Genomic DNA, 14289 nt, shown 5'->3' on the forward strand with positions numbered 1-14289 from the left:
TATAAACAACCAGTATTGGAGTTTGCAAACTACAATCGCTGTTTATTACAAAGAATAGTTTTGCCGGCACCTAGAATTGTAATTTCGTGTGATAAATACGTAAATAAACATTTAACAATTGGATTGTAATGATTACACATTTCTACGACTATCGATAAGTTTTAGTCGATTATGCAATAATAAATAAACAAACCCTCATCAATAACCAACACCACAAAGATTGTTGATATTCTTACAGCTCCTATTTTAAAATTCTCTATACATATTTCATATTATAGAAATTTGTACTTATTGGAGCTTCTCACTAACAAAAGTAAATAATGATGAACGCTGTAAATACAGAAAGTTGTCAAAAAAGGTGTTTTTTATGTCGGAGGAAAATCTTATCTACGCAAAATCAGAGACTCGTCGATAGCAGTACATGTCCCGCATCAAAGAAATCCTTTAGGGATGTATTATCTTACTTGGCACGCCACGCGAATTCTGAGCTATATATTGGCTATGGCGAATCGGTATGTGCAACATGCCATTTTGATGTGGTGGAATATGACACTTATCTTATGAAAGCTTTAAAGAAGCAACGTGCCCTTCTTGATTTAATAGAAAAAGCAGTTTTGGGAGTTGATTCTGATTTTGATAACGAATTTGAATCGGATATGAGCGCACTAGATGAATTGACCAACGACCATTTCTTTGATGATGCTCAAATTTCGGATACTGAAATTGCGCAAACCATAGATGATGCTATTGGAGAAAAATCGGAGATTCGTTCAACAAGTCCTTGTGGATTAAATAAAAGAAATCGTGCGACTGGTACTAAGTGTGATTTTTGCGCCATGAGATTTCAAACAAAATCAGGGTTAAAAAAACATATAACAAATGCACATAAAAAATTTAGCTGTGAATTGTGTAATTACAGTCATCGTAATGAAGACTACGTATTGCTACATATGAACACGCATGATGGACGAAATGAGAACCAATGTCGTTTTTGTGACAAAGAATTTTCAACAAAAATTAGCACAATTCGTCACATGGAAGTACATTTCAATTCCAAAAAGTATCAATGTGATAAGTGTGGCCTCTGCTTTTCACAAACAACCGTGTTATACAATCATAAACTACAACACGAAGCTGAAGAACAACCACTTCAGTGTGAGGTTTGTTCACAAGTTTTTAAAACTAAGCGCACGTACCGTCATCATATGATAACACATCGGGCGGACCGGCCTCGTTATAAATGTGAATATTGCACTAAAACATTTACAGAAAAATATACTCTTAAAGTTCACAAACGAACGCATCCTGAAGCAATGAATTCCAGCGACGTCGCACAAGGAAAGGAGCAGCAACAAGATATCCCACCAGATAACGAACGAGCACAAACCCAGGATATAAAATTCAATTGTGTAATTTGTGATCAAATATTTACAGCTAAGGATCATCTAAATAAACATATGGAGAAAGAACACGACGTTATACTTAAATCCTTAACGATCAATAATTTTTCTGAATTTGATGTGGTCGATGACGAGTCAAAGAAAGCTTGTCATATATGCGGCCAAATGTTTAGTGCCCAAGCAAATTTAGACTATCATCTCAAATATGTTCACACGAGTACATTTTAAAAAAATATAACAATGGCTTAATCAGTAATTTTTTTATATTTAGATTAGTATTTCATTGATTTATATTTAACTTAGGTAATAATTTATGTACATATGTATATATGTGTGTATGGTTCATCACTAGTAACTGTTTTTTGTTTTTTTATTCCGTTAAAATATTACCAGAAAGCCTCATAATACGCAAAAGGCCATTTTTAAAGAACCAAATCATTTGATATGGATGTACAATCGAAATCACAGTACTATGTCTCATATAATTTAAAGAAAACACCAATTATGTTATTCAGAGTTAGTAACTAGAACTATGTTAAAAAATATTTCGTTTTTATCCACGTTTGCTTTAATTATATATTTGCCTGTATTGTGTTTCCGAAGTCCAAATAAAAAGATATACAGATATCTAAAATGACTAAATTTTTATTTATTTCAAATAATAAGCTTGTCTTCAGATGTTAGAATTACATCGTGTTGTTCTTTCATGTGCTGATTGCATATATCCCTGGAAGAAAATTGATCAGAACATATAACACATTCGATTGTTTCTTCTTCCTGGTGCACCGAAGTTTTAATTTTACTTCTTCCCCCTTTGCGTTCTCCATCTTTATCAGTATGACATTTGAGATGAACTTTAAGTGTATATTTTTCAACAAACGTCTTCCCGCAAATTTCACAGCTATAACGTGGGCGATCATCACGATGTACCCATAAATGGTTTCTATAAGTACGTCGCGTTTTGAAGGATTGGTTACATTCTGCACAAATCAGCGGGTCATCTTCAGCATCATGCTGCAATTTGTGATTATAGTAAAGTGGTAACTCGGAGAACCTTAGTCCACATCTTTCACACTGAAAACTTTTTTTGTCCCAATGTTTGTGCATATGTCGAATAACATTGATTTTGCGAGAATAACGTTTGTTGCAGAAACGGCATTCCAAATCAGACCTTCCTTCGTGGATATTTTTATGTAATTCCAAATATTCTGCATCTTTTGCAATAATGCCGCAAACTTCACATTTCCAAATTTGTTTAGATGGTTTATGTGCAACGTTTATATGTCTATTCAGAAGGGTTTTACTTTTGTAAACTGTATTACATATTTCACATTTAGATGGAATGCTGTACTTGCGAACACTAACGGGAGGGTCTTTAATTGTATCCAATACCAGTTCTTCTATATCTCTGAAATCTTCGCCATCATCAATAATAGACTCGGGTTTTTCTTCTGTGTCTATAAATACCTTATCAGCCTTATTTTCGTCCCCAGTGAAACTCTCTCCGGTTGTGCTTTGAATACTTATATCGATTTCTTCTATTTTTATATTACCTTCTTCTATGCATTCACCCAACGCTTGTGTTGCTATAAGCTCGTCGCTGAGCTCTGGATTCCGCAAAAATGAAATAATACGTTTTTGTATTTCCAACAATTTGACCATATGCTCGTCGTATAATAAAAGATCATAGTAGCAAGTTTTACAAATATAGCATTCATTGAATTGATTAGTCCATGTTAGAACAAGAGGCGGTTTAGATATTTTTGCTAAATATTCAACAATTGAACGGAGAGACTTTTTAGAAAAATGAGATTTTTTATTTATGTCTTCAATTTCATCGCATTCATTTAGGAACACTCTGCAAAGAAGGCAACGCATACTTAAGTTGTTTTTCCAGACGCTAACGAGTTCAGCACATCCAACAGTGTTTGTATATATTTGTTGTTTATAAGTTGAATAAATGTCAAATTTATTAAAACGTATTTTTTATAAAAGCGAAAGCATAAGTGTTGTGCTAAAAGTTAACAAATGAGTTTATCAAACGTCGCTCTTATCGATATAGAGCATAAAACTCATTTATCGAACAGTGGTAGAGAATATGCCTTAAGGATGTTGCCACTTTTAAATCCTAAATTTGTACAAAGTAAATAAAATGCAAAACGAATTACGATATTAATAATACTTTCAATCATTTTTACAAGCATTAAACATCGAATATCAATAAATTTGTAAGAAAACTTACAGAAATTATTTCTTAACAAGATGTCAAAATTTGATTTGATTTGAATTTGGTTTGAACCCTCAGTGTTGCCGCCACGTACCGTACAAAATCTATGGACTTGATGCATTTTTTGACAGTAATTTGCCGGTGCCACTTTTATTTGTTTGAACAGTTTTTCTTATGCATTGAACATTATACAATTTTTACTTAACAGTTCTTAATTGTCTATTTGATTAAAAAATATCCAATAAGTTATGATGAAAAATTAATTTGTACCACATCAACGATGGCAAATACTGCCCATTACCACTAAACAGTCTACGCAAATATAAGCGATGTGATTTTCCGACATTATTCTATCACTGATATACCATCCTTTGTTTCATTAATTCCATTCGTTCCCTTATAGCCAGCGATGGTCGACCATTTAGTTATTTACTTAGTATGCAATATTTCGTAAATTTAGCTTGTAAAGACTACGAAAAAACAAATTTAACTGACTTCTAAATTGTTAGAATGCGAGTGAGTGCAGTTTGGCGGCATTTTGTCAAAGTTGACGAAGGCAGAAGAGTGAAGTGCAAAGAGTGCAATAAATTGTTAAAATACAACAAAAGTACGACAACACTTTCATTTCATCTAAGAGCGATGCACGGAATAGACACAGGTAAAGTTACTGACTTTAGTTAGTTATTTGTGGTATTTGCCCATCACTTAAATAAGTAGTCGATCTTAAAATTGAAAATAAAGCGGAGATATAGCTTATAAATCGGATATCGACTAACCATCCCTAACCCCACTTTTCAGTGGTTAGTTAATGTGTCGCCTTTACCCAAATCGATAAAGGTCGAAATCGACTTCTATGAAATTATAATAATAATTTTAACCGGTCAATTCAAATAAGAACCAATCAACTATTCTATTTCAAATTGCACTGTAAACATTGTATTCTATTAGCTTAAGGCAGTCTGCCATTTTGCGAAACATTTTAATAAATTACAATGAGCCTTACCCAATTCCATGTTGTTTACATGAATTGAGCGGTTTCTTTCATTTTATAATAAAACATGCAGTATCTGAACAAACAGAAAATATTTAATGCAATTCTAAAGATTTTTGTAGATAGCCCGTAATAAATTTTTGCATAAAAATTAAATATAAGCAATAACCACAAACTGAAATCTTATATTTCCAGCAAAACCCAAGGCTGAGCTCGATTATACTGACACTGCAAGTACCATTCGAGAATTAACCAGCGAGTATTGCTTTTTGTGTGGTAAATCAGACAAACCACCGAATCAAACATTCCAAAATATTGAAACATGCAAAGTGCCGGCATCAGGAAAACCAGTACAGGTCGTATTACAACATCTGGCCCATTGTGTAAAAACAAATCTGGTGTTTCAAGGGGTCGCAAGTATTTGCTTGGAATGTTGTGATGAATTAGCCGAATATGATAATTTAATGGTTAATCTGCTTTCATTTCAAAAACGTTTAACTGAGAAATTACGATCGGTTTTGTCTGGCGAACTGAAGTTAGAACAAATCGATTATGATGAGTCTATTGCCGAAGCAATGATCGTTGAAGACGATGGTCAGATAGAAGACGCCTTTGAGCCGGATTTGGAGCCCAAAGAAGAGTTCATAGAAATAGTTGGAAATGAGGAAAGTGTTGAAAGCACGATCCTAGATGACGAAAGCATGCACAGTGACAAAGAGTTTAATGATGATGAAGACGAATGGAACGCCGATAAAATGTTTGGAGAAAAGAGCCAGGAATGTGTTGTTTGTGGATTAATTTTTAAAACGAAATCTGAACTTCAAAGGCACATAAGCTCAGCGCATGACATAAAACAATTTATTTGCCCTATCTGTGGAGTAGTTCGTAGAGATCAAGAATATTTAGAATTACATATGAATCTGCATGAAGGCAAGACAGAGTTCGAGTGTCGGTACTGCGATAAACGTTTCACTAGACCAGTAAATACATTACGCCACATGCGTAAACACTGGGACAAAAAAGAATATCAATGCGAAAAATGTGGGGAACGGTTTTCTTTGGATAATATGCTTTACAATCACCGTATGCGTCATGAAGCCGAAGAAAACCCGCTTATATGCAGTATATGTAACCAGTCATTTAGGTCAAGAAAAACTTATAATCACCACATGCTTATTCACCAAGAAAATAGGCCGAGACATCATTGCACGCACTGCTCAAAGTCCTTTACTGAACGTTATACGCTAAAAATGCATATGAAATCGCATAATATAGAACTTCCTTCTAGTCGCTCAAAAGTGGCACAACTATTAGACGAGCAGGAACTTAACGAAACAAAGGAAGCTGTATCTACGCTAATATCGAAATTTGACACATCTCCACAGAAAGAGTTTAGCTGTGTAATTTGCAGTCGATCATTTGATAATAAAGAAAATCTGGAGAAACATTTGGAAAGCGATCATGACGTTATTTTAGGTGATGATAACAACCAGTAAATTACATGCTTATTTTTTTTATAAAGAAATTTTAATAAATGTTAAGGAATTTTATTTCTAAAACAACCATGAAGTAATAACTTGATGATGTGGTGCAGTATCAATATGTCGAGACCATGCAATTTTCTCTATATTTTGTTATTGAAAAATTTCGCAGTCAGTTCTTAATTCAAAATGAATGCATGTGGTCCGGAATTAAACTTTTCGGTTGTGATTGGGAGATTAGAAATTCAATTAAATTTCGCGAGCAGTTTTCACTTTACCAAATGTATTAAATGCGGCCTTTTTTGTACATTCTTTGTAATCTTCAAAATTTTTTTGCCAACTGTTTTGAATTGTCACTTGAATCACCAATTCAATTAGTAAATGTTGGAACTGTTTTGCATTCACTGACTGCATGCATTGTTCTAAGATGAATACTCGGTTCAGTTACTTAATTTTCAGATTTTATATTTAAGTTGTTGGCGAAAATAAAAATGAACAGCGAAAAACTTAAGTTTATTCGTTCTCCTGTGATCGCAAGCGGCTGTTGGGATTGGTGAGACGAATCGACAGCTGCTTGGCGCGCTCAACAATTTCCTTCCGCTTTTTGGAAGATACGCCGTGGGCGATTTCTCCGCAATATTCACGATTTTGCATCAACAACACCTCTAGTTCACGGACATTGTGAACCAAGAACTTCTTGAAGCCAGTGGGCAGCATATGACGAGTGCGTTTGTTGGAGCCATAACCAATGTTAGGCATCAGGTACTGACCCTTGAAACGGCGACGTACTCTGTTGTCAATACCTTTTGGTTTACGCCATTTGTGCTGCAAAAATAGAAAAAAAAGTTGTATTAAATTGAAAAACATATTATTTTATCAATCTCACCGAAAGCTTGGCATAGCGATCCGATTGATGGCGGATGAAGTGCTTGGTGCGCTTCTTAACAATTTTTGGCCTGTATGCGGGGCGGATAGTCATCTTTACGCTATGAATATAAGATATAAATTGCTCTAATTAGCATTTTTCACTAAATCAAAACCAACTTTTAATTGTCAACAAAATTTTTCCAATAGCATAAAAGTCATCCAAAATGATGATAGATTTCAGCACAAAGTACATTATTCTTAATATAAACTCTTATTAAAAGACACAGAATATTATAAAAATTAATGATGTTATAAATATTTTCTGATTATTTTAGAAACTACACACCGATTTTTCTGAAAGAGCACGTCAAAAAGAAAGAAACTTGAAGTTGGCCGCTATTGAGTAAATCGTAATTTGACACTTTGTGTCATTCAATAGTGTGCACAAGTCTACTATAAAACATATTTCCGGTTTTTATATTAACTTGAATTTAAATAGTCCCTGAAAAAATTAAACAATGTTTTGTAAACCATGATAATAAAAATTGAGAAATAATGCGGAATTTACTTATAATTTATTTTTTGTTGTTGTTGATAATGTAAAAGGATCTAAAAATCGGAAAACCTCGAGCTGAAAATCCTTATGACACCAAGTTTGTAGCACTCAGAAGTAAACGTCGAATACAGTCGGGTCTAAGAAAACGGAACGGATCAGAATTTTTATCCGGCCAAGTACTGTCTACTCGGCACCTTGCCTCGAAATTACTTGAGTGTTATTACTTGATGTTTTCTGACGCTACAACAACAAGAACAAAAGTCGGAAACCGTATAAAATATATTTATGCGAAGGATCAGCATGACGTTCAAAGTCAATTTAAACATGGCCGCCTGTCTGTATTCGAGATATCGATCTGAACTTTTTCACACGACCGCAGTTAACGGAGTATTATAACATATAGCTATCATACAAACTGAGCAATCAAAATCATACCCTTGTATTGAAAACTTATTTATTTGACATAAAATTTAACATGGATTTTCGACCAAAGCAAAGCTGCCATCTCCGAGTAAATTGTTCAAATAAATCGCAAAACAAACTGACCGATCAAAATCAAGTTCTTGTATAGAAACCTTTTTTGTGAAGGATATTTTTCTTGTTTTGTTTAACACACATACATAGAGAATTATATATTTCAATTTTTATTCAATATTTAAAAAATCACAAATAATAATAATAGTTATAATAATAAATAATTATTAATACTTGCAAATTGTTATCTTACATAGATTGGTCACACTTTTTATTTAATTCGGCTACAATAACAGTATTTAAATGTATATTTACACAAATATATCTTTATATATAAAATATCTACATATATTTATTAAGGGAGGTTTCGTAGTAGTTTAATAATTTAATTTAAATTTCCATGATGCTTCATAATTTTCTCAATTCAACTCTTATATTTGGTTCAACGTCATACCACAAGCTTACGTGGTCGACGAAATGTAGATCTTCATATTTGAATTCTGTGGAGAATTTGAAGTTCTGGACGAGCACTATAAGCAAAATCCTTACTGCGATCTCAGCATAACGCCAGCCTGAAATAAATTTAAAGTGAATCTTTGTAATTGTAAACAAATAGTTCACATGCAGAAATTCATCTTACCAATGCAGTTTCGGGCGCCTTTTGAAAATGGCATATAGACATATGGATTTCGTTTGGCTATGTTTTCGGGCAGAAAATTGTCGGGATTGAAGAGGTGTGCTTTTGGTCCCCACCAAGTTTTCGCACGATGTAAAGTAAATATTGGTACTATCACTTGCATTTTTGGTGGCAAAATTAAATCTGACGTTAATTTCGTTTGATGTATAGTTTGACGTCCGACTATTGGTATTGATGGCATAAGTCGTAGCGTTTCCGCAACAACCATATCTAGGTAAGGAACTTCTTTCAGATGATCGTAAGTAACTTGTATGTCATTTTCTGACCATATCGAATTTATTTCTTGAAAAAGTTTCTCTTGAACATCCATATGCATAGACAACATTACTAAGCCCGAATAAATTGCAGTGGCAACTGTTTCAAACGACTAAAAAATAATTTATTTCAAAAAAAAGTATATTAATAATTAATTAACATTATATTTTAACATGATAGTGTAGTATGGTTTTACAAATTTTATGTATTGAAATTAATGTTTTGCTTAAAATTGTTCCACTCACCGCACCAATCAAGCTGATAGATTCTATGATAACGTCTTCCTTTTCAAATTTGCCATTATCGCAATAATTTAGTGCAATATCTAAAAATGAGCTCATGGTTTCTTCATCATACTGCCATTCTTCAACTTTAGGCATATTATTGTTGTTCGTACGCTCTTCTATTAACTAAGGAACATAATTATTAACTTTTCCAGTAAGAATGAATATATGTAGTACTATGTATATATTTTTAACCTTATTCATAAAATTTCGCAAGGAACGGCGCGACTTGTAATAATCGGGTGTGCGCGCTAAGAAACCGAGCCCCAATGTAGAACACGCAGCATCTTCGGCAATTCTCTCCATTAAGCTGTTGCATATAGTGTTACAGTAACAGTAAAACAAGAAAAAACGTTAATTTCGATTGAACCCAACATAGATAATATTAGTAATAGAAATTATAAAATATTAATGTAATAATTTACCCATATGTTAATGTATGGTAATACTTACACAGTAAATAAATCGATAAGCTCATAATTTTCACTGGCACCTTCTCTCATGTCAACGCCCATAGTGGCTTCTAAAAAAGATAATATCATATGAAAGTCATTTTAATTTTAATATAATTGCATTTGGAACTTCACAGTTTATTTATTCTTTAGTTTTAGTATTTAATACTTGCCTATGGATATCTCCAGAGTGACACGTTTAATGAGATCAAATAGCTTATGTTCGCCACCATTTGAAAGTTTACTTAACCGTTTAACGCTAGTATTCGCACCTCGGTTAAAAAGGGGAAAAAGGCTCATCAGTAACTTATGATTGAAATAGCCGTTAATTAATTTGCGATTGTGTTTCCATGTACTAACTGAAATTTGGGACATTGATGGTGTTAAATAGTAGATCAATTTTTGTACCATATGTGTGTGGAAAGTTGGTATTAAAAACATTGTGAGTAACATATGATATTATTCAATTTGATGATGTATTTTTTATTGTAGCAGCATACAATTCTAATAACAATTAGTTAATAAAATTAAATTATTCCATTATAAAATATTGACAATTCACAGTACAGTATTGTTGCAATTAATATTACCTTCGCTTGAAATTATTCCCTTCGGTATAGCCTTATTAATGGGATTATATAATACTTCCGCTTTGTTCAGAAACTCCGTTGATGATGTAACAGTTTTGATGATATCTGGGTCTATAGTGACAATTACTGGATACGTACCCAACCACGCGCAATATGTTGATGTATTGAATTCTTCGAAATATGAACTAATTATGTACAAAAATCCTATTGATTTCCACAAAGTAAAAAGATCCGATTAGCATATTTTTAATTAACGTATTGAAATCAGCTCACTTTTGATAGGTACCAACTTATATGCTATTCCAATAAATGGTAGTCCAAAAACTGTTGGTATCTTTGTTGTGATATTTTTGAATTGTTTACGTTTAGCATAAATATAAAAATATGAAGTTAAAATTAAACACACGATTCCAAATGTATAACGCAATTGCACACAGTAACAATTATCATAATTTTCCGTACTTGGAGACATTTTCGAATGTAATTAGTATAAATTTTCGATGAAACTAACTTTAATAAGACAGTCTACATTGTTTTATATGAGTTCCCATATACATAAGTAAAACCAACATTTTCTGGCTATTTTGCAGTAGTTAATGGTTTTACTGTCATTAATTTATTTTTGTAATTTTTTAATACAGCATATGTATGTAGGTATGTATGTAAGAACAGTGCTATATAATGTGTATGTACAGGTAAATATGCATACGTGTGTATATGTTGATACAAAGGGCAAATGACTAGATATTTTAAAGCACTATTACGAAATATACAAAAATAATCGGACGTAAGTAGTCCCAACATTCTTATATCATACGCAGACGCAAGTAGAATGAAATTTATTGTCACCCAAGTAATGGCGGTCAACGCGCTCTTTGAACTTATTATTAACAGAAACATTTATGTATGTAAATGTATTTGATAATGGCAATAACAGCAGTAATGCTTCTAAAGACATGTAATTTTATTCCATATTAAAAATTTATAATCGTTTTTAACGTAACATGAATTTGCAATTGACATACAAGAGAATTACTTTATACGTCATAATTAATTACAATACATTGACCTCTTGAAATATTCATAGCAAGTGAGTATGTATTATGAATACTATATAAATACGTATGCTTACTTAATAGGGACTAGTTGCATGTAAGCTAATAATAGTATTTTACAAAACCACATTCTTACTGCTTAAAAGTTTGCTAAATGAATGACTAAATGCGCAATGTATTTAGTTATAATAAACGAAACCTTAGTTTGGGGTTTTTACTACTCTCTACACATTCTCCTATACTTACATATCCATTTCACTAATAGAACTAAACATCTAGCTTCAAATTTTTAATGTACGTAAACTATGTTACAATGTATGTATATAGAATGAGAAGTTCTAAGGGCAGTTTTTTAAAAAAAAGTATTTAAATAAAATTTAATTTTACTTAAATTTACAAAAGAAATTTAGCTAGTAACACATTTCAAAACACAAATTCTTATTTGCTATATACAAAATCTAACAAAATTTCTAGCTTGGTTTCAGTACGATACTGCACCGCCTGAATGTACATGAACGTACCATGTATCAGGCATCGTTCGGCTCGATTCAGTCCTCTGCAACACTGTCACAAAACGGACATTCCATGTGCGCTATAATCGGTTGCCGAAATGAATTCAGCGCCATTAACATTTTTATGAAATACATTTCTTTAAGTTTTCGTAAGCGGTGTTCATAATTCCCCAACTAATAAAGGAACGAAAAGAGTTAAAACCACATCCTCTGTAAAAATATTTTATACGATTTCCTCGCTCAAAATAGATTCGTTTGCATATCGTCCACATTGTTTCCGATTTTTGACCCATCTCACTTTGCATGGCAACTTTTATAACATTTAGCGGATAAAAAAGTGTGCTAATTGACGCTCCGATAATTGCACCCGCAACAAATTCCTGCGCTGCTTTGCTTGTTTTCGACGTCTGAAAAAAGAATAACAATTATGATTTAATTATAAGCTAGTGTGTAAATATTTTACAAATTCTTACAGTCTCTGGTAGAAATAATGAAACTTCCTCCCGAAGCATAAAGAACATGGCATTTGATGGTCCATTTCGCCACAGCACTGGCACAATACCTCTATATAGCTCTAAAAATCCGTGATGTACTAGTACATAACTAAAACGAGTTTAAGTACATATACAATTAATGGCAAAATGATAACATGTTTCTGTAACTTACTTGAACGCTCGCGGGGTATTAGCGAAATATGCATGGTATTTTGAATGTGCCAACAATGTTTGTATCCTTTCGAAAGGAAGTAGTACAGCCTCAACTGTGCCTGATGTAATACCAGCTATTATTTTAACCGTGTATGCGTTAATATTAAAGTTGTCAATTAAATATCTGCGTGAACCATCAAACACACCAAACATAATTGACAAAGATATTGTTTTTTGTGCCATTGGCGGGAATATACCACGATAGAGAAATCCTAAGCCTTCGTGCCGCAACTGACCGAAAGCTGATGTTATTGGCACACCATGGAGCATTTGGCGAAAAATCATTTTATATATTGGATAGGTGACGCCTATATTTATAAAGGCTGCCCCACACCCACATGCAAACTCTTTCCAGTCGAAAGCGGTTAATATCGACTTGGTGTATATGTGAGGGGTTGTTGTTAAAGCCTCGCTACTGACATCCCGCAATTTTGATCCGTTGTTCATGATGTACTTTGCATGCAAATAACAATTTTATCCAAATATTTAGTTTGTATTATGGTTGATATGTAGCACTCGTCGATTATGGTGTCAACTTATATTCAACATTTGATGACAGTTAAACTGCTGGAGATACTATTGGCTGTAGGATTGTATGAACATTTTCGATTTTGAATTCTATTTTTGCTCACACACACTGCTTTAATGAATAAGTTAACACTTCTATGCACTATACATGATCGAATGAGTTATGTCTCGTATATCCCTAGATTATTAAGATAAAACTATTAAATTACATAACCATGATAATAAGCTATCTTACGGTCAGAACTATTCCTTTGGTGACTTCTCTCCTTATGCTTTACTTTGTCACATAAACATACGTCACGTTTTTCATTTAGCATATTTTGTAACACAGCCAGCTTTTGATTATAACAAATGGGAGAAGCAACAAATCTGTATGAAGATTGTTGCCTCTCTACCTCTCTTGTTAACCATAAAATATATCCAGCAGGATCAAGGTTTTACACGTACTTTTAAACTCCTCGTTCTTTTCGTAGTTAGAATAATCAGTCTGTCATTCTGTAAACAGCTGATATTTTAAATATCGCAGCCGAAGAGAAAATTAAAACGGCGTTGATTAGAGATGATACAATATTATTACTTTGGTTGAAGCGATAAAAGTTCTGGCAGTTTTTAATTATAATATTCAAACTCAAATTGAGTACATAGTGCGAACAGCTAATGTTTTGTTTATAATCAAAAGTAAATCAAGCAAATGAATAAAAAAGAAAGTAGACATCCTAAACTTTGTTAAACTTCCACCAATTACATTCACTGGTTATGTTAACAAGACGATTTGTGCATTCCCTTCTTCGTTTAACTCCGGAAGATTATGCCCGTTATTATGGTTTTTTAAAGCTACCGTTGAGAGGGAAGCCCCATTTTTGTTTTTTGAATCATAGTGAGTGAGTGCCATAATACATATAAAAATTTAATATTTTAATATTTTTTGCCAGCTACATAAGTATGTACATATATGCAATAGTAGTTCGATCTGAACAATTTGTTCGTAGATTGTGGCTTTGCCTTTGACAATAATCTGTACCGTGATTTGGATCGGTCAATTTGTATGGCAGATATAGGCCATAATAAACAAACTGAGCTTGACCGCTGACTTATATAATGACCTCACGAAAATTTTGCTGCCAGTTGTCTTTATGTAAGTAAAGCAGGCACCTTGTCTAGCCAGTGCCTAGGTGATTCTTACGTCGCGATGTGACGTGATTTAAAAGTCAGG

General features: G+C 33.0%; 7 protein-coding genes and 1 long non-coding RNA gene across 12 annotated transcripts in view; 3 read left to right on the forward strand and 5 right to left on the reverse strand.

Annotated features, from left to right (window-relative positions):
* Nucleotides 1-14289, reverse strand: part of LOC120766809 (dystrophin, isoforms A/C/F/G/H) — a 776746-nt gene that overhangs the window by 259904 nt on the left and 502553 nt on the right. The gene's annotated exons all lie outside the window — the stretch shown is intronic.
* LOC120766822 (serendipity locus protein beta-like) lies at nucleotides 143-1695 on the forward strand. The gene has a single exon (XM_040092534.1). It carries the CDS (start codon nucleotides 321-323, stop codon nucleotides 1626-1628), a length of 1308 nt encoding a protein of 435 aa, XP_039948468.1. The 5' UTR covers nucleotides 143-320; the 3' UTR covers nucleotides 1629-1695.
* Nucleotides 1939-3507, reverse strand: LOC120766823 (serendipity locus protein delta-like). The gene is made up of 2 exons (XM_040092535.1): nucleotides 3281-3507; nucleotides 1939-3166 (listed from the first exon to the last, which is right to left on the reverse strand). The coding sequence occupies exon 2, from the start codon at nucleotides 3060-3062 to the stop codon at nucleotides 2055-2057; it is 1008 nt and encodes a 335-aa protein (XP_039948469.1). The 5' UTR covers nucleotides 3063-3166; nucleotides 3281-3507; the 3' UTR covers nucleotides 1939-2054.
* Nucleotides 3917-6170, forward strand: LOC120766820 (serendipity locus protein delta-like). The gene is made up of 2 exons (XM_040092530.1): nucleotides 3917-4285; nucleotides 4814-6170. The coding sequence occupies exons 1-2, from the start codon at nucleotides 4138-4140 to the stop codon at nucleotides 6112-6114; spliced, it is 1449 nt and encodes a 482-aa protein (XP_039948464.1). The 5' UTR covers nucleotides 3917-4137; the 3' UTR covers nucleotides 6115-6170.
* On the reverse strand, nucleotides 6544-7394 carry LOC120766835 (60S ribosomal protein L32). The gene is made up of 3 exons (XM_040092546.1): nucleotides 7313-7394; nucleotides 6986-7085; nucleotides 6544-6924 (listed from the first exon to the last, which is right to left on the reverse strand). Exons 2-3 carry the CDS (start codon nucleotides 7076-7078, stop codon nucleotides 6613-6615), a joined length of 405 nt encoding a protein of 134 aa, XP_039948480.1. The 5' UTR covers nucleotides 7079-7085; nucleotides 7313-7394; the 3' UTR covers nucleotides 6544-6612.
* On the reverse strand, nucleotides 8362-11684 carry LOC120766819 (probable cytochrome P450 313a4). Its single transcript, XM_040092529.1, has 8 exons — nucleotides 10548-11684; nucleotides 10275-10478; nucleotides 9858-10043; nucleotides 9686-9755; nucleotides 9428-9542; nucleotides 9194-9358; nucleotides 8637-9060; nucleotides 8362-8568 (listed from the first exon to the last, which is right to left on the reverse strand). Exons 1-8 carry the CDS (start codon nucleotides 10744-10746, stop codon nucleotides 8405-8407), a joined length of 1527 nt encoding a protein of 508 aa, XP_039948463.1. The 5' UTR covers nucleotides 10747-11684; the 3' UTR covers nucleotides 8362-8404.
* LOC120766836 lies at nucleotides 8707-10268 on the forward strand. Of its 2 annotated transcripts, none has more exons than XR_005704623.1 (3): nucleotides 8707-8770; nucleotides 8844-8907; nucleotides 9838-10268. It is a non-coding gene; the product is annotated as an uncharacterized LOC120766836 (long non-coding RNA). The 2 variants fall into 2 exon arrangements; XR_005704622.1 differs by having other exon boundaries at nucleotides 8718-8780.
* LOC120766827 (mitochondrial nicotinamide adenine dinucleotide transporter SLC25A51) lies at nucleotides 11722-13554 on the reverse strand. Its single transcript, XM_040092539.1, has 4 exons — nucleotides 13312-13554; nucleotides 12508-13254; nucleotides 12315-12444; nucleotides 11722-12248 (listed from the first exon to the last, which is right to left on the reverse strand). The coding sequence occupies exons 2-4, from the start codon at nucleotides 12993-12995 to the stop codon at nucleotides 11964-11966; spliced, it is 903 nt and encodes a 300-aa protein (XP_039948473.1). The 5' UTR covers nucleotides 12996-13254; nucleotides 13312-13554; the 3' UTR covers nucleotides 11722-11963.

Source organism: Bactrocera tryoni, chromosome 1 (assembly GCF_016617805.1).
Source record: "Bactrocera tryoni isolate S06 chromosome 1, CSIRO_BtryS06_freeze2, whole genome shotgun sequence".
NCBI lineage: Eukaryota > Metazoa > Arthropoda > Insecta > Diptera > Tephritidae > Bactrocera > Bactrocera tryoni.